Here is a 20,348-nt window from a genome sequence, read left to right as displayed (position 1 = left end):
TTACTAACCTTTTTACGTCAGAGTGCACCTGAAGACCGTTTAAAAATCGCTTTGATGTGTAGTAAAATCGTTATAAAGAAACGATTGCTGATGTTTGGCAAAATGAAACGCTGAAGTTGCCTGAGCTACTGCTGCCTCGTAGTGGTAGTCAAGTTTACTTGGCGAATCTATAAAACGTGCTTATACGTTTACCCATTCTCTCTATATTATGTTGTCTGTATACTGTCAAACGTATGCCTAAAGCCTTTACATCAAGCTGAAAGTTTACTTGATTGCTTAGCGCAAACTAGGCTACCACACTTCTAGGTACTTCTAGGCCTACACTGTTCTTTTACCAAAAAAGTTCAGAACTCGTTGTTATTACGTAATATAATGCATTGTTGTCAAGCCATTTTTTAAATTGTGTATTTAAGTTAAATTATACCAAATTCGTGGTCAACCAATAGCAATCAAGCTTTGCTTTATTGTTGCACTACTGGTACTGACTTTTTTTGTTTGCACGATTGACTTAATTGAAAACGACCAATTATAACCCACACACGACATTCATACAGAGTAAATTTCGGTCATTTTTCAATTTCATACAAAGTATATTAGTTCTAATTAAAAATGCTTTTATAGGGTAATAACTATTGCCACACAATCAAATATTTTAAATTGGGCAAAACCGTTAAAAAATTGCAATTTTCTGCTTCTCTGCCATAAGCGTCTAGTCTAGGGAAACAAGACGGCGTCCATGTCGCTATAACGAAGAGCGACTCTGAGCGAGTTAGCTGCGCAACTTGTAATTTCTATAGAGATTTTTGTGAAAATCAACTTGGTCAACTTTCAGGACAACTAACTGCATGCATCTATCAATCATAACACACTTCTAGGCCTACGTCGACCTCTCAATCAGCTTAAAAGAAACGTGTTGCAGTCAATAATTCGGCAATGAAATTAAAAAAAGTTGAATTAACTTCGAACATATATATTTATGGGCAGAAAGTTGATGCACGACAAAAGTTTAACATTGATATGTTTTCTTTTTCTTTAAGTGTTTACCCTCGTAGCCATTTTATGGTATATAAACAGTGTTCTCTCTATTTGTTTACGTGGATGACAAATGGTAAAACTATCACAGAAGCAGTGTTTTTTTAGGTGTTTTGGGGGACCGAAACGGTCGCCCAAATTTCTCCAGCGCTTTTCCAAAATTTGGACATAGACACAGTGTTCCAAAATTTTGAGATTGCGAATCTGTTTTGTTGCATGAGATAGAACCTGAAAAATTTGTTCTGTGATTGTGCACTGCCAGTAGCCTAATAAATAATTCGTTTAAGCAAATGTGGCTATTTTTTGGTATTTAAATGAAACACTTGCGGTCTCTTAAAACTACTTAGCGGTCACCCAAACCAAACCTTAAGAAAAACCCTGCACAGAAGTATGTTCTACACTAAGGTGCCTAAACAGGTCATTAATGGTACACATGTAGTGACTCTGCAGCTCTTACTAGCGGTACCTAGGTCTGCCAAACTATATATTAATGCTGTATTTCATTAATAAGTGCCCCTTCTTACCTCTTGTATACTTTATTCTTACCGAGAAAGGCCGAATTAGTCTCATAACTTTTTTCCACCCCCGGTCTCCTGACTTAATCCCCATCTACTCTACGACCTTTTGTGATGGAATAAACTAAAGAACATAACGGTACAAACTGTAGTCGGCAATAACCTTAAGATTCCTTACAATAGTTTAAAACGATTGACACCGTTGTTCTGCCATAGTCTCTTGTAACGAAGTTCGGGCGCCACAGTTTAAATTTCACCGATGTTTTCCCAACCCACTGTTTGACCTATTGGGTAACGGTTGGGTTAGTTGGCCCTTGGGTGGGGTTCAGTGTTTCCTTTAATTTTTTACGAAGTGCGCAGGTGCCCAAAATTTTGCGCAAGAGCTGAAAATCAGTGCGCAAAGTGTCCAAACGGGCTCCGCGAAATGACCCTTAGGCTACTTTTTTTTAGTCTGCTAATATCCCCGCGCGCGTAGATTTATTCACTTGAAGCGATGCTACAGACCGCAATATCACTTCTTACTTGCCACTGAACAGAGCTGCTTGCCAACTTAAGTGTACATTCTATAAAACTTGTTACTCTAGCCCAGCGTTTCTCAACCGGTGCGCCATGGAAGGATGCTAGGTGCGCCGCGAGCAATAGTAAAAAACATATCGAACTTTTATGGACAAAATAACGTTTTTACTCTCAAAGGCTGGAAGTCCCTTTAAAGATATGCAACTATAAAACCCATATAATAAAAAATGCAGGCAATTTAAGATAAATATCGGTTAAAAAAAACGATATTAAAAAAAAAAAAAAAACTTTGCGCTCGCTTCGCTCGTAAGGTGCGCCGCCACGTTTTCATACGTCTCTAGGTGCGCCCCCAGTTTAAGAAACGCTGCTCTAGACGGAGTCACTTCACTCAGTTGATATTGCTCGTTGAGTAAATATTCACAAATCTCAGAACACACGATAAAAAAGCACGGCGATTCAAGTCTATACTCTATAGAACAACGCTTTTCACCCTATTTCGGTTTGGTGAAACCGTTGTGGAAGAACTTTTGCACTCTGTTTACTTAAAAGCTAAACTGTGTAAAAAGCGATAAGAAAAATCATTATGCATATCAATATCATCTTGTTAGGTAAACCGAGCGGAGCTGCCGAAGTTTTACACTGTCAGTGAGAGTTCGATTTGGCTGCAGGCTGCTTGCGAGTAAGTGCATGTCACAACACAGCATTCAAACAAACTCGATAAAACAGCAAAGAGACTATTTAATGACTGTTTTGTCATTAAAATGTCAAATAATAATAGTTGATTAAAAGTTTGTGATGCACCCTTGTTTACCTTTTCGTACTGCTGCACACCATGCATATTTTGGTGCACCGGTTCGACTTTTGGTCACGCGTCTAGTGGACACCGGTCACGTGCATAGTGACGTCGACTTAACCAACGCAGAGTCGCAGAGTAATAATAATTAAATGCTTGATAAAGGTTACACGAGTATATGGACACTTCGTTAATTTTAATGCTACTAATTCGATATGGCTTTCTAGACTAGAGCCATTGTTTTTTTTTTAATAAATGGCTTGAAAATGGCTCATTGTCCGGATCACTCTTTTACGCTTGCACCCATATGTGATTATGCATTGATAAAGGGTAGGGTTGGATTTTGAGTTTGGGGGGTCACTGTTGGCAGTATTAAATTTAAATGCCCGGCGCTGGTCTAGAATCCTACAACAATTATTAAATCAACGGATAACATTTGGGTTAGGGTGCGAGTTAACGTTTAGGTATGGGTAGGTCAACTATTATTATATTTATTATTTAATAATAATACTTGACCCTCCCTAACCCGCATCCTTACCCAATTAATGTGTGCTGTGGTAGGACCAGCGCTAAATGCCCCAGTTTTCCATATTTTCCATGCATAATTCCTAAATTGATTTATATTTTACTTGTTAGTCGTGTAAATAGCCTCAGCCTCAGTAAGTGCCTATATGGTTCATACTGCGTACATAAATTTGGCTCCAGGTAAAACATCCAGCGTTAAACCATAAGAAGAACACATAACCCAGGTCTTAAAAAAAACAATAGCTGCAAAATTTGTGAACGAACTTTCTTTTACAAGATCGGTTTTATCGATAGCAAACTGCACGCGCCTGTCAAAACTGGCTCTGCGCTTCGTGTCACAAACTCAATCGCTTGTGAAATTATTTTTTCTTTCGAAAAATTTAGCTAACCTAAAGTCCAACCACTGGCAATGCAGACTTGCTTAGGAAATTTAATTATATATATATATATATATATATATATATATATATATATATATATAAATAACTATTTAGTACCATATTTCCTAAGATTGTACACTGTAGGCCTACAGGGTTATGACTAACCAGCAATCATTTTTCTGATGTTTTAAGGGTTATATATTCTCGAACAAAGAACAAAAACGCCATCTCTGCCACAAAATTGAGATGATTTTGTAGAATGCATTTTATTGAGTTGTTTAATTATTTTTTTTTGGTTTTTTTTAACAACCTTACTTTATTTGCTAAAAACACAACTTTTTCAGGAAATGCTTACAGCCATGCTACTACTGTATCCACATTAGTTGTTTGTATGGTTTACGAACTTCCATACAACTGCATTCCTGTATTTTTTTCTGCCTTTATTTGTATCTGGTTTCGTGCTATGGCAACATCCAATGCCACAACCACTGTTGCAACCCAAAACAATAGTGGATTCAGCTTTGACTGGGGTGGCATCAATCTTTTACTTGTGGTTATTTATGGAGCAATAGTAAGTTGTGTTTCTGTGTTAAAAATAACTCTGTTTGCAATCATACTTTAAATAGATATAACAATACTGTTTATATTACTAGTAATGGCCAATGATATTGGATCTGTGCCTATACTCGATGCCAAATGGTATGACCGTACTCGTCTAAAACTAGGGTGGTATCGCTGCCGATCAAGACATCTAATTAAAATAGTTAGTTTTTAGGTTTTAGACCAGGGTTTGCAAACAAAGAATAGTAACATCTGGAAGTAACTTAACTGCTTAACGCTAAAGCAAATTTTAGCCTAATAACCTGAAAAAAGTTACCTCTAAAGTTTGCACCTAATTTGCTCAATTAAGCATAGTCCAGATTGGAAGCTTTAGATTTTGCGCGGGGGGGGGGGGACGATTTTGCAGCTTAAAATTGCGCGACTGTAATTACATTTCGCCCAAATTTGCGCGGCTGTAATAACTTTATTCGTAAAATTTGCACGGCTGGAAATAGAGTACTATACTGAAAACCTTTAGCGCAACAAAAGAGCGCGTCTGGGTGATTTTTCGCGGCCGGCTGCATTTTATGTTGATTTTACATGAAATGCGCAGATATGACCGCAGGTGAGTGGGAAACTGCACGGGGGATTTATCCATCGCGCAGGCCTTACTTTCCAACCTGGAGCATAGTAATGGCCTTATTGCTTATCTAATTAAATTGTGATAATTTTAATGTTGTGTATCGGCATAAAAAATATCGAACCTCCCTATTTAATACTAAATTATTTAAAATACAAAACCAGAAATATTTTAAAGTAATTTATTCCTATTAATGTTTTTTGTGGGTACATTTTAAACATTTCTTTTGGCCTTTAGCCAACATTTTTGTTTGGCCTTTATCAAACATGAAATGTGCAATTATTGGATGTTTCTTTAATTACCATTTTGTTTAGTTTATTCTGACGGTTGTGGTGTTTGTAAAACGGGCGATTTTGCGAGTAAGCTCATCACAACAGAAACCAGACCCAGGTCGTGGTGCATCAAAGGTAAGTGTAGTATCTACGAAAAACACATATATATATATACTCAATATATTTTTTAATTGTACCTGTAAAATGTCTGTCATTAACAGTACTAGGGATAACTAAAGAATTCATAATACGCACATGTATTTTGTGAAATCTGACTCTTTTGAAGTTGTATAGACAATAATAGCGGAACACCTGTTACTATTTTTATTTTGGTCTTTCGGAAGGCTAATTTATTAATGCAATCATTCCAATCAACCAGTTGTTTTATACCTATATACTTTATGTGCATTTTTATTTCAAGGGCAAAAAGAATGAAATCACAAAGAAGATGGATGAACTGATTCACTTTGCCTATGAGCCCAAGCTGTTGCCAATTACTGGCGACCTGACAGATGGCGATGACAACTTGTGCGATAAATATTTTTATCGAATGAAAGCTGTCGACTCGTTTAGTCAAGTTGGTTAGTTATTTGTTTACAATAACTTTTCTTCTAAGTGGTTTTAGCTTGTTTTTTAGAAATTGTTTAGTACTTTTTATTGGTTGCGAAGCTTAAGCATGTTCTAGCTTCAATGCTTATTAGTTTTAAGCAATAAAGTAATTCTCAGTGGTAGACTAAGGCAGGGGTCCGCAAATACTTTTTGGTGCCACCCAAAATTACTAGTACCGAGGTCTCGCGACCCAAATTATTCGAGTTGGTTTTAATAAAACTGCTTTTCTAAAAAAACAGCAGCTGTTGTGTTTCTATTTATTAAGACAAACCTATGTTATGCGTTTTGTTAATTTTAAAAGAGAAAGGGTTGTGTAACACAACCGAAAAGATGCCTTGAGTTTTACTACTTGTGTCGTCTCATTCGTATGACAAATATGATTTATTAACCAATATTGTGTTTTTGGAAACCCCTTCAACCAGGGCTGGGGAGCCACCGTAAAATAGCATTAGCTCCGGCTCCAGCTCCGGAGCCATCAGGCAATTATTAAATGGCTCCGGCTCCAGCTCCGGAGTAGTAAAACTCATATCCTTTGGCTCCGGCTCCAGCTCCGGAGCCATCAAACACACACCCAATGACTCCGGCTCCAGCTCCGGTGCCACCAGTCACTTATTCAATGGCAAGTTTTAAAAATTGCTTTTGTCTCACTAACGTTGGAGATGGAACAAAATATAATTTTTTAGCTTTAACACCACAAATTGAAAAATGGCTCCAGCTACACAACAATAATAAAAAGGGCTCCAGCTCCACAAAAATAATAAAAATGGCTCCGGCTCCAGCTCCACAAAAATAATAACAATGGCTCCGGCTCCGGCTCCAGAGAAAATGATTAGCTCCGGGCTCCAGCTCCGGCTCCCCAGCCCTGCCTTCAACCCCCTTCCGCTACTTAGCTTAGGGGCCATTCCGTGTCAATTCACACAGTCAAGAAATTCAACCTCTTCGATTTTCCTTAAATTTTGCACACCTTTTCACTATCCTATATAATGAACACCTGCAAAATTTGAGCGTAATTTGTTGAGAAATGCCAGAGTTATGAAGCTTTTAGTTGGGGGGGGTCTGCCGAGGGGGCGCAATTTTTCCATTTTGGACCATGTTTGACGCCTTATTACTGCTAAACTAAATAAGGTAACAACCCAATTTTTTTACAGGTGATAGTACTTCTACCAAATATTTAAAAAAAAAACATAGTTTACATTGTCACTCTAAAAGGTCAAAGGTCATAGACATCCAAAGTTGGCCTTTCCCAGCACTCGGCTAAAATTTTCCCTAATTTTGAAATTTCGTCAAGACCCCATTTTTAATTGCAATGGGCTAAAAATGGGTTGAAATGTTGTTTATAGGATTCTCTCTGAACTGCGAAAATTTCAATACAAAATATTAAAGGGGTTGGGAGATATTTATTGTGAAACATGGGTTGAAATGAAAAAAAGCAAAAAGTGGGGTCCTTTTAATATCCCGGTTACCCATGACCCCAGTGAAAATTTGCACTGAAATTTTGTCCACATATTTACTAAAATATGACAAGTCTACCATGCAAAATTAATTCATGGTTCTCAATGTTTTCTGATAGAAATTCTGTGTTGAATTTGGACAAAAACGTGAAAATTTACAAATAAAAAATAAAATTAAAATGTATTTGTAATTGTGTTTTTAACTATTGTTACCTCACAAAACACAAGTGTTATACTTGATAACTGTAATGTACAAGTGTACAACTTATTAACTGGAATATTTTTCTATTTTTTGCCATATTACTGTATAATTTAAAAAAATTCATGCATTTCTCGCCAGGCACGCTGCCACATTTGTTGTGCTATGTAAAACCTTGTTTTCTGTAATGGCAAAGAATTTACACTAGCAAACTAAAACTCACTTTTATAGCTTGTCAAAATTGTGAAATAATAAACAACTTGATTGTAATATAGATCTGACACAATTATATTGCCATAACTAGAGGCGCAAGAGTTTTGAAAAATTAAGCCAATTGAGGTGCGGCACAAAAAGTTTGAGAACCCCTAAATACAGGTTGTCAAATTTTTAGTTTAAATACAATATATTGTTTAATGTTATCAACAGTTAGATGAAGACATCAGAGTTGTACCTTTCATAATAAGGTGCAAGCAATATGCTCATAGTGATCAAACGAACTTGAGCATCTAAAAAGCCTAAATGACTTTATTGAATCATTGTGTGACACCTTTCTCGCTTCAAGACTCATCACTTGATTAGTTAATCACAATTAAGTTACTTGAAACAAATTAAACATAATTTAGCTGATGATGAAGTGTAATATTACTTGATATTGCTGAGAACTACTTAATGGTTGTCCAAGATGCCGTGTAGGGATCCGATAGCTATCACTCAACAACTCTTCACCCTTTTGTAATATACTACAAAAAATATGGAGCTTTAACCTCAAAAAGCTTGCTTGTAATATCAGATTATTTGGAACATTTAACAAACACAGTGCATGCATTCATTGACCAAATAATTCCAATTATTATCTGATCACTTGGTTCTCCAAAAAAAGATCTTTTTCAATGATGGTGCTGCTTCACAATACAAAACCCACAAAAAAGTATTTTTGCTTGGAACTGAAACTGAGTGGCATTTCTTTGCTAATTCTCATAGCAAAAGCCCATGTAATGGAATTGGTGGAACCGACAAAAGATTAGCTGCATAAGTCTTCAAGCAGCAACCAACAACGAAATTTTACCTATCAGAATGAAATCTGCAAGCCATATATTGGCCTACATTTGTATCATTTTTCGGCAGTTGTAATTGACCTTGTTTCACTTCTACAAGGGAAAATGAAATATCATCTGACAGTCAACGCATTTTTAAAGACTGACATTATTGTGGAATGAAGCTATGATGCGATCTTCTGCCTGTTATTGTTTTACACCATGCATATCACTTTTCCCATTCAAATTTTGTGTTGAGGTCTTTAATTTTACTTGAGGAAAGCCAAATATATTAAATCCCAGAACTGAGATCGTGTGCCCATTGGAAAAGATCTTGTGGTGTAAAAATTTGGTTGTTGGTTGCTGCTTGAAGACTTGCACATGCAAAAAAATATTTCAGTGGTTCCACCAATCCCAACACGTTTAGTGATGTCCAAATGGAACTCCTACATGGCATCATGGACAACTCAGCGAAATCAAGTAATATTACAACTTCACCATCAGCTAAATTCTGTTTATGTTGTTTCAAGTATATTTTTATGAATTGCTAAGGAAGCAATGGGTCTTCAAATCAAGAAAGGGGTCACACACTGATTTAATAAAGTCATCCAGGCTTTCAGATGCTCAGTTAATTTCGTTCTATTAATATGAGCCTATTGCTTAAACTTATTATAAAAGATAAAAAACTGGTGTGTTCATCTAACTGTTTATAACATTTAACAATATATTGTATTTAAACTAAAAAATTGACCACCTCTATTGTAGGGGTTCTCAAACTTTTTGTCCGCACCCCCATTGGCTTAATTTAGCGATACTCTTGCCAAATGTAATTATGTCAGCATCTATAAGTTATTATTTCACAATTTTTAATTGTATAAAATTGAGTTATAGTTTGCTGCTAGGTGTAAATTAATTGCTATTACAGAAAATAAGGTTTTACAGAGCACAACAAATGGGGCAGTGTGCATGGCGAGAAATGACTTTTTTGTAAAGTATACAGTAATCTGGCCAAAAAATAGAAAACTACTCCAGTTATCCAAGTTGTACATTATAGTCACAAGTATACCACTTGCGTTTTGTGAGGTAACAATAGTTAAAAACACAATTACAAATACATTTTAATTTTTTTTTCATTTGTAATTTTTCGCGTTTTTGTCCGAATTTGACACAGCATTTCTATCAGAAAACTTTGAGAACCATGAGTTAATTTTGTATGGTAGACTTGTCATATCTTAGTAAATATGTGGACAAAATTTCAGTGCAAATTTTCACTGGGGTCATGGGTAACCGGGATATTAAAAGGACCCCACTTTTTGCTTTTTTTCATTTCAACCCATGTTTCACAATAAATATCTCCCAACCCCTTTAATATTTTGTATTGAAATTTTCGCAGTTCAGAGAGAATCCTATAAACAACATTTCAACCCATTTTTAGCCAATTGCAATTAAAAATGGGGTCTTGACGAAATTTCAAAATTAGTTTTTTTTTTTTTCGTTTTATTAATAAATTTTAGCCGAGTGCTGGGAAGGCCAACTTTGGATGTCTATGACCTTTGACCTTTTAGAGTGACAATGTAAACTATGTTTTTTTTTAAATATTTGGTAGAAGTACTATCACATGTAAAAATATTGGGTTGTTAGTTTATTTAGTTTAGCAGTATTAGGGCATCAAACATGGTCCAAAATGGAAAAATTGCGCCCCCTCGTCAGACCCCCCCAAACTAAAAGCTTCATAACTCTGGCATTTCTCAACAAATTACGCTCAAATTGTGCAGGTGTTCATTATATAGGATAGTGAAAAGGTGTGTAAAATTTAAGGAAAATCGGAGAGGTTGAATTTCTTGACTGTGTGAATTGACACGGAATGGCCACTAGTGCAATAATTACTTGCAAGGTGTGTAATAATATTTTGGTGCAACTCATCAAAAATGCCCGACGTCTCGCAATCGTTTTAGGAAACTCAACATTATAAGCACAACAAGGCGCGCGGATCTAAATATTTTTCAGGCGATAATATTAATTTTAAGACTGAAATCGGCAACCTTTACCAAGTCGTGCTAAACCAAACTCAGCAAGTTCTCGGCGGGTCGTTTTAAATTTCGACTAATATTTTTGTTATAAAAACGTGTGCCCTTTAAGAACTTTAATATAACAACTCTTATTCAGTGATGAACCTAAATGTTTTGATTGTTGGGTTTAAATTGGCAAACTTTAAATTATAAGGAGACGTGACACATTTGGCACACACAAAATAAAGAATGAACACATTTCTTGTACTCCTTGTTAATGTTTATTATCATAAGAACAATACATCAGCAAATTAATTTAGAGAAAATTGGATTTTAGAAGGTTTCATGCTAGGAAAAAAATCCTACTTAAAGTTGTCATGCGTACGTCAACTTTGGTCTGAGAAGACTCCATCAAAACGCAAATATAGTTCAAAGTCAAAGTTGATACGCGCACTGCGCGAAAATTTTGTGCATTTTTGGATAGTTTAAACCAGGGGTGTCCAACAAACGGCACGTGTGCCAAATGTGGCACTCAACCAAATAAATAATAGCATGCAAGCCCCCCTAAATTAATTAATTTGCTATTCAGCCAAATGTAAAAAAAATACCTAATTTTTATACAGTAAATTGGCATTGTTTATTCACAATATAAAACAATCGCTGCAATCACGACAACTAACAATTACTTATAATACTATAACATTATATTGTAGTGGAGGCTATAGTAATCACATAACTATAAAGTTTGGTGTGAAGAAACAAAAAGCAAAAGTCAGCTCACCGACGCACATTTAGATGCAGTAATGCGCACTGCTAACTACACGTTTTTATTATTTGTAAAAATCGCTTTTAATATTAGAAAGAATTATATTACTAAACTTTGTAACGAGAAGAAGTTATAGGATAAAAAGTGGCACGCTGGCATGTTTGAGCACCCCTGGTTTAAACAGTTAAAAATGTGGGACATGGTCTTGTGTACAGTTTGTAAACGAGTTTGCGGGTCGGATGATTTTCACCCGCGGGCCGTAGGTTGCCGTCCTCTGTATTAAGACATGATGTAACAAAATGCGACATTTTAACACAAAAAGCGTTAAACACCCTGCTTTGTCCAGCCTAACTCATTGCGCCAAACGTAACCAGATTGCCTGCATCCGTTTTCACTTAAAGATGAACGACCCTTGACTACAAAAAAATATATTTTCGCAAACATGTAGATTCACGTAAAGGGTCATTTAATAGATTGTTTATATCGCTAAAGTCCGTGAAAAACTGCATTACCTGGTTAAGTAGTTTATGTTAGCAAAAAATTTAATATTAGTAGAGACAATAATTAGTGCTCATAACGTATCGCGTTTACCAAAATAAATAAAACTGAAGTTTTGCATATTTTAATTTTAGGAGAACAACGTGCTCACAACGCTTTCGTTACGGAAAACGGGCTAAAAAGAGTTTTTAAACACTAACTAGAAATTTCCAAAATAGCGTTGGATTTCAAGCATTCTTTTCCATCACCTAGATCGAACGAAGGTCTCACGATACGGATCTTGGTGTATATATTTCGCGTGACAATTTTAGTCGCACTCAAAGTAAGACGGCTCAATTAAAAAACTTACCAAATATAGGCCGCCTTTAAAATATATCAAGGCTTTCGCGACCCAAACTTAATGGTCCCGCGACACAAATTTGGGTCGCGACCCCGTATTTGCGGACCTCTGGACTAAGGTTTTGTAAGCTGACAACACGAAGTCAAGGTCTATGCCAGACTACATTTCATGGCATTTTTTGCCGAGATCCTAAGCCTAAATTTCCTAAATTAAGTGTGTAGGTGTGCAATAATTTTTTTTAATGTTAACCGAAGGTTCACTATTAGTAAATAAATATCAAATAATGTTATTATAAATTTGACCGTATTTTTGTGTTTCAAATTTAAAGCCCAGTCACAAATTCAGGTTTAAATTTCGTTGTAAACATAGAAGTTGCCTTAACTAGGTCAATTTTTTTAACATTTTAGTCATGTAGATTAAACAAAATAGTTTTCTTATCTGTACCTAGATGCTGCCCTTTTTGATGCAAATTCAGAGCTACGCCGTCCGATGGGCAAAAGCATTCGGCAGCATCTGATTGATGCAAAGTCACACAGCAGCGGATGCTTGAGGTCAATTCGAACAAACCAGTTGAATGCGTTTTCAGACATGTATCTACATGCTCGGTGTAACTATGAGGTAAAACCATGTCTAGATTTGAAACAGGGGCTGTTCGCCTGCCATACAAATGTTGCAGAATTATTATACTATTGTTAGCTATTTAACTACCTTGTGTTGTAACTGCAAATTTTCTTATGAGGATAAGGAAAGATAACACCATTATTTTATTATAATTCTTATTTTTAAACAAATACTGCAGATATTTTAAATTCATAAACTTTGATTACAAGCATGTTTTTTGGTTTAGCAATTTGGGGAGGATGAATACAAGAAATACCTTGACCTTGGTTCTGACATAGTTAACACGTAAGCATGTTTTTTACCTTGCTAGTTAAACTGTGTGAAAACTAAATTTACCACCTAGAGCTGAAAAAAACTCTACTTGTAACATGGACCCATGGTGGACAATTTTCGTTTTACTGTGCAAGTTTTTATTTTATTTTTTGTACTGGCTAAACATAAAGCCAACCTATTAATAAACCAACCATTGTTTTGTATAAAGGTTACGCCACAGAACACACAAAAAAAAGTTGAAGGAAAAACGTAAAGAGCTTCAACGTCAAACAGCGCTCTCTATAGACAGTAGTAATCAAGAAGATGAAACAATTGCTAGCAGACAGCATAGCATTGCTTATGAAACTTCATCTTTAATTGAAAAATCTAATGTAGCTGTGACCGACAGCGATGTTCCCGGGCATAGTTTTTCACCAGCGGTTCCTGATTCAGATGCACACCCATTGTTAGTCACTTCAAATGTGAAAACGTAGTGTTTGTTGTTTTAAGTACCTGTATTATTAAATTTCGGATACTCCAATGGTTAAAAGGTGTTCAAGTTTTCAACCTACAGCATAAAATCATATTGGCATAGCATTCTTTGAATTTTGCAATTGGACGATTCTGTAAGAAAGCCAATTGGACTACTCAGATTTTGCACAAGTTTTTTCACACAATTATTATTTGTATTAATATCAAAATTATTTTGTTATTTTTAGTGTAAAAATTTGTCAAATATTAGGTAATTTTAGTCGCTAATATCGCACACCCCAGTATAATATAAAACAAACAGCTAGCCCATATGTCAATTTAGAATACTGGTTGCAAAATGTATATTTCATGCCGGTTCTTATTTTTTTTAAACATTTTTATATCTATATTTAATGTAATCAAAACCTTACTTTTAATATATTGTTGATCAAATCTAAGTGAAAACCTGCATACCTGGTGTGTGTAATTTCACCTTGATATAATAAATAATTCATATCCTTCAGGCCATTAGTGAACTTTCAGTTTTAACTTCTGCTTTTAGACCCTTTCTTTCTTTTATGGAAGTGTACACTGTTTGTTTGATGGTCCATGTGGTGTCAAGTGATTGTCATCCTAGTTTAATTAGTTCTAAATTGCTGGGATATCATTTAATAGCTATTGTGGCCTAATAGGCTCATGTTTTCTCAGGCTGCACTTATTCACTATTCAATAATTTATTTTATGTATTGCAGAATTTTCCCCTATAATTTTAATAAATAGGTGCGGCTTCTAATTTTTTGCAACAAAAAATAACACTCTAAATGTAACTTAATGTTTTTGCTTTTTGTTTTATTTGTATTGTTATGCTCCGGGACAGCCTATTTTATCTATGCAATATATTAATGTGCTTGAACAAACAATTTTCTTCAAAAGGTTTATACATACCTTCCGATGGTACAGTACAGATGCTGCAATTGTATTACAATAAAACATCCTACAAGAGGATACTAGAAGTTTAGGTTACTCTGTAAACTGTGTTGTTATAATAATGTGACTACTGTCCTTTATCCAGGCCATTGTAATTACTATTATGTTATCTTCAATTTGAAACAATTTAAACCAGGGGTTCTTAACCTTTTTATGGTCATGGCTGTCCTGTTTTAAAAATATTCCGTGACTCACTTCTTAAAGTTGTGCTTTAATTGGTTACATAACTGACATGGGTGAAAAATCAAGAATAACTCAAAAATGTGAAAAAATAAGAATATTTTATAATAACCCACTGGTGAGACGAAGCTTGAGAATCTACTGTAAAATGAACTAAAGAATTAACCTAAAATTTTCACCAAATTTACGATTTTCCAAATGCTCTGTGGCCCACCAGTTAAGAACCCATGATTTAAACAGTATTTTAAATGAACCTGTGTTTTGATTTGTGCTTGCTTTCAAACAAATACTGTTTCAAAAGATTTCCAATCAGAATAATTATATTACCGTATTTACCTTTTTGAAAACTTGCACTTTTTCTTGTTTAGTGTATTGTTATGTTCTATTTAGAAAATGATGCAGTAAACGTGAAAAAAAACGTGTTGACTATATAAAACAAACTTTCAAAATGCAAACAGTCTAGTAACTTTCCAAAGCACAAACATGTTTCTTTAAACAACATAAATATAAGTTAGTGTTATTGTAATTATAAAAACCAAATGTATGAACATAAACTTATGTTAAAGTGATATAAAAATACTGATGGTGATAAATAACTTAAACATAATTTTTTTTATTTCAAAGTTTAATGCAGGGCATTGGAACAATTTGACTTTTCTGGTTCGGGTTAAAGAATTTTTTCAGAATACGGCTTGAGCAATTCACAAGTTAGAGTTCAGCCCGGTTTAATTAACACTTGTTATTTTCATGAAGTTCTGGTTCGGATACAATATAAGTTGCTTAAGATCTAAAAAGGTGGTTCAATAAATGTAGAAAATAATTATTGAATTGTAACTTGTATTAAAAACCAAGCAGCTTATTATTAAAATATCCAAAAAAGTAAACAGCAACATTTTATTTCATAAATATTGATAATGTAAAAAAAAGTTGTGACATCATGCTGGAGTGAACCATTTTTTTTAACAGATTCGGGTTTAGTTAAGGTTGTTTCAATACATTCAATTCAGTTCCGGTTAGGCTCAATAAAATCTTACAAAAAACGGCCCAAAATCAGTTCATAAAGTTCCAGTTTGGTTTGACTTTCTGGTTTAGTGCAGCAGTTAATTTGCACTTAAAAAATGTCATCAAGCAGGTTTTATTTTTACAATACTTTTAATGTTCTGTATATATTTTTGTCAAATGTTAAAGCAGTAGTTACACATTAATAAAAAACACCCCTTTTTTTAGTATAATTACAATTACTCCCTTAAATTATTCAATTACATTACAGTTACAATGAAGTGATGCCTTTCGACATGGCATAGACTACACATTCACACTACAGTCAAACCAACAGCCAAGTGTTTAAAAATTATTTAATAACTACAATTTCTCGTAAACAAAATATTTTATTAATTAATTACAAATTAAACATTTTGGTTGTATTTACGTTTACACTTGCTCAAAAACGGTTGGATTGCTTTTGATGAACATTTGGCTGCAATAAGTTTCGCACCCCAGTAAATTTCTTCTTGGCGTATAAAAGTTACCCGCAATGGAAAAAACTTTTTATGACAAGGCTGATGTTGCTGTTAGTCTTAACTCCCAAATAATCCTTGGCTAAAGAAGCAAGTGTGGGAACTTCTTCTAATTTCTTCCGATACATTAATGAGTCTTCATCAAAATACAAAATCCCTTCCCCCAAATAGCTATCTACATCACTTTCTAAGTTTTCTTTCTATTTTAAACCTTCTGCCATAAAGTTAAACAGCTTTGGCTTTTCTCAAAGGATTTTCTTCCTCTGTGCTGCAACTCTCTTCGTCATTGCTGCCAAGTCTACTTGCCACATGAGTTGTAATGTAATTAAAGCATTTCAGAATAAAAATCCTCAATTACAATCATCCCAACTCTGCTGTACACTAATGTTAAATATGTTTAAAAATAAATTAGAGCAACACTAAAGTAAACCCATATACAAACATTGCAAGTTAATATCACATTTATTGGAACATAAACTTGAAATGTAAAATGCTCAATTCAAAAGCAGTTCTTAAGTGTAAAACCATGAGAGAAAAAACGCCTTATTATTTATTGACAGCAGCACCATAACAATTTGATGCCAAAAAATTTAGAACTCAGATTTCCTTTGTACTCACTAGAACTTTGTAAAATGTGCATCCTGGTAAGTTTGCTTTAATGTAAATTCACACAAAAATTTACGATAAAACTTAAAAGGCAACAAATTTGATGTTAACATTGTATAAGAGAACAAAGTATTTTACTCTGGTTTGGTGTACAGCTGTATTGGGCGATGAAAACCTGAAATAAACAAAACCTGCTATTAAAAGTTCAATACTACTGGTAGTATACTAAAAATTAATTATTATAAAAAGTGACCAAATTAAACAGACCATCTATATAAAATTCAGTTTAAATTAAAATTGAAAATGTTTTGCTTCGTCCAAGAATAAACCAAACTATCAAAAATTATAGATGTTTTTTTAGCCTAAGAATAAGTACCTTTGGCATCTTTAGATGGTACTTCCAAGTAATCAACTTTTTCAAATCCAATCTGCTTTACCAAATATTGTGGAAATGCAGAAGGCTTTAGTTGTATCTTGTTGAAGTTTTGGTAAATGGTTTCCTGTGGAAGAACAAACTTTAGCAATGACTCTTTAAATTCTTTTTTCTCTTTGTTTTTACACACAAATCAACTAATCTTACAGTCAATTTTTTCTTCTTTCTGTATGATGACATATCCTGGGGTTCCAATATCAGTTTTCCACCAGGCCGTAACTGCTTGTAAAAACGCTGAAAGGTCTTTATGAGGCCCTCGTCACCCCAGTTTAGATGTATCCATTTTGTCACACTCATGCAGAGTATAACATCATACTCAGGCTCCTGATATTTCAGAACATCGTCTTTTTCAGGCACATAGTTTCCCTGGTCAATTGCAAACTTGTTATATCATTATGCCAAAGACAAAAAAGCTACCCAAAACGTACTGTATAACATATTTATTCAAAAGTGAAATTCTTATTGAAACCAAGAATGTAAATAACTTATTAACTACTTTAATGTGACTCACCATGAAAAATTTAACATTATTAGGAAAAGACGGCATATCATTCTTTCCAGTTTCCAATGGCGGTCCGTGAATTGGACCATACTGAACAGACATACACTCTGGATACTTTCCATTCTGCTGTGATGGCCTACAAAAATATAAACACGCGCTTAGTGTGAACACCATTTAAGTTCATTTTTTTCTAGCATAACATAAACAAATCACTTTTGTGTATACAACAGATAAAGCTAACAAAGTTATTTTCTTTCTTGTTTAAAAACACATAAGATACTGGAATAGTATAACACAACCAATAATAATGGTCCGAAAATTAATTTTCGGGACATATCTTGTTTTTGCCTTTAAATGTTTCAGACCAATTTTTGTCCGAAGCTATATAGATAAAGTATATATATATTGTAGAAATTTTCAGACATGACATAGAGTGGTATGTAAGTGTGCAAAAGAGATTTATGAGTCTGTACCCCTAGGTACCTTTGATTGAGGGACAAAAAACCTAAAATATTGTGATGTCATCGTTTTAGATCTCTGTAGCTAGCGAATATCGATTCCCGTCTAGTTTTACCTGGTGTTGGCAGTGGAATAATGCCGGATGTTCATCCTAGCCGACTTTATTAGCGACTGGTCAATATCAATGCCAACGATTTTTCTTGGCTGAAAGTCGCGCGCAATCAAAACAGTTAGGTGGCCGACATTACACCCAACATCCAAAACATCTTTATCTGAATACAAAACGTTTGTCGTTAGATTTAATGAGAGATAAAACAGTGTATGTCATCCCGCTTGTGCCTAAAATGCAATTCAGATTCCACATACTATATGACTAGCAACTTGTTTTCTCTTGGGTCATGTGAGGCTTTGAAGCTTGGTAATTCAGAGTTCAATAAAATTAACAACACTGAAAAAAGTCTTATTTTTGTGTGACCTGTCATATCCATCTATATTTAAGGAGTTATTATTATTGCTAGCATGTAGAACCTGTATGACACTTGAACACAGTGTGTCATGTTTCAATATGTATTTCATTTTTGTATTTATGTAACAACTTTAACACTGAAATCTATGAAACATAAAAACATATTAACCTTTAAACCAATCTTTTTTTAGGTAATTCATCCGTTCATCTTTAAACTTCTGAGGGTTTCGGTAACCATAATACTGTGAGTAGTTTCCGAATTGAAACCGGGCAGAGGCTGGCTTTGATTTTGGTTGGTTGTAATTGCCAAAAAACCTTTTGTGTTGCTGTCCATTATCTTTGCTAGAACTAGATTTTGGTAAAAGTTTACCATCGTCATTGCAACTTAAGTTTTTAACAGCAGCAGTTTCATTAGAAGGCATAGATTCTTCTATAGGGGTAGCAAGTGTTAAATCATCATTTTCTTGTGCTGGTTTAACGACGGTCTGAGAAGCCTCTGGAATGTGAAAGGTAAGATGCTTCCCGCTTGTTACAGAGCCCCTCTTTCTGCGAGACTTTGATGCTGACAAACTTGGCTTGAGATCTTGGGGAATAACAGGTGAGACAATGGGATCCACGCTGGCGGCCTGATACAAAATGAGGTTATTGATAAAATTTGCATGAATACAGTTAAAAGGTTTTTTTCAACTTATTCCAATTTTATTATAGAAAACAAACAACTTTTATTACTTAAAGAAAATTAGGCGATGAATATATATTTATTTAATTCAAAAAATTTAAAGATGCAAACCTATTTTTTCAACCCTATAAGGTTATTTATCATTGAACAACATTTAAATATAACATGCACCAATTTTCTAAAAATAATTTTATACAGTAACCAAAACATTTCCAGGGGTCTCCCTGCTCATTAGACGGCATAATAATGTCAGTGACTAAAATGACTAACCTTTGTGCAAAGAGTTTGTTGCACAACGTCAGTTTGTTCAATGGAAAGCGCATTCAGTGGCAATTTTTTGATCCTGTGTGATTTTGATTTATTCATTGTGATATTGTCATCAACTTGACTTGAAACATCTTTGTCAGATTGATCAATTGCTGTATCACTGCTAGCCAACTTTTCATGCTGACTTTTCCTTCGCTTGCGCTTTTTCTTGGCATTCGCCTTAAGTGGTTCATTACCAGCTGATGTTTCTTGTGCTGAATTAGTGTTCTCTGCCTGGTTTGCAGTTCCTTCTGGCGGATTGTTTAAACCCAGTGGGTCTGTCATGTCTGGTGGTATGACAATGTTCACAGTGGAGCTTCTTGGTGGAAGCGGACTGGACTTTGGAGTGACAGCGTTTAAAGCCTTGCTAATATTTTCATCGAGCAGTGAATTGAGATTTAAAGGGTCGCTTATGTTTCCACCAAGAAGAAAGTTGGTCGGCAGGATGATATCACCTGCACTGCCCTTTTTTTGATGAGATGATGCCTGTCTTCTGTGTTTGCGGCTGATAGTATTGTTTCCATCCTCATTTAAACTATGTCTTCGCTTGCGGTGAACTTTCCTGCCCTTTGCATTGTTGGCTTGTAAAAAAGCCTTTCTCGCTTCAAAAGTCGTGACAGGATCGGAGACATTTTCCTCATTTGTATTTAATGCCGGTTCACATTTCACTGTAACAGTCGCCATATATTCAATACCCACCCAAACACACCGGAAAGAAGTATGTAACAGTTAGAGCATGCAGGAGTTTTT

The 20,348-nt window shown here is 34.8% G+C and overlaps 2 protein-coding genes across 2 annotated transcripts; one reads left to right on the top strand and one right to left on the bottom strand.

Annotated features, from left to right (window-relative positions):
- The first annotated feature begins 4,168 nt into the window (after nt 1-4,168).
- On the top strand, nt 4,169-14,951 carry LOC146138614 (lipid transport auxiliary protein 1-like). Its single transcript, XM_083394107.1, has 6 exons — nt 4,169-4,332; nt 5,256-5,348; nt 5,635-5,794; nt 12,568-12,737; nt 12,967-13,025; nt 13,222-14,951. The coding sequence occupies exons 1-6, from the start codon at nt 4,225-4,227 to the stop codon at nt 13,484-13,486; spliced, it is 855 nt and encodes a 284-aa protein (XP_083250233.1). The 5' UTR covers nt 4,169-4,224; the 3' UTR covers nt 13,487-14,951.
- Nucleotides 14,952-16,602: 1,651 nt separating this feature from the next.
- Nucleotides 16,603-20,348, bottom strand: LOC146138613 (7SK snRNA methylphosphate capping enzyme-like). Its single transcript, XM_083393657.1, has 7 exons — nt 19,563-20,348; nt 18,783-19,239; nt 18,263-18,419; nt 17,698-17,824; nt 17,334-17,552; nt 17,130-17,253; nt 16,603-16,928 (listed from the first exon to the last, which is right to left on the bottom strand). Exons 1-7 carry the CDS (start codon nt 20,280-20,282, stop codon nt 16,888-16,890), a joined length of 1,845 nt encoding a protein of 614 aa, XP_083249783.1. The 5' UTR covers nt 20,283-20,348; the 3' UTR covers nt 16,603-16,887.

The sequence above is a fragment of the Ascidiella aspersa genome, chromosome 7, assembly GCF_963924565.1.
Source record: "Ascidiella aspersa chromosome 7, kaAscAspe10.2, whole genome shotgun sequence".
Lineage (NCBI taxonomy): Eukaryota > Metazoa > Chordata > Ascidiacea > Phlebobranchia > Ascidiidae > Ascidiella > Ascidiella aspersa.
This window is presented reverse-complemented; position numbering and strand designations above follow the sequence as displayed.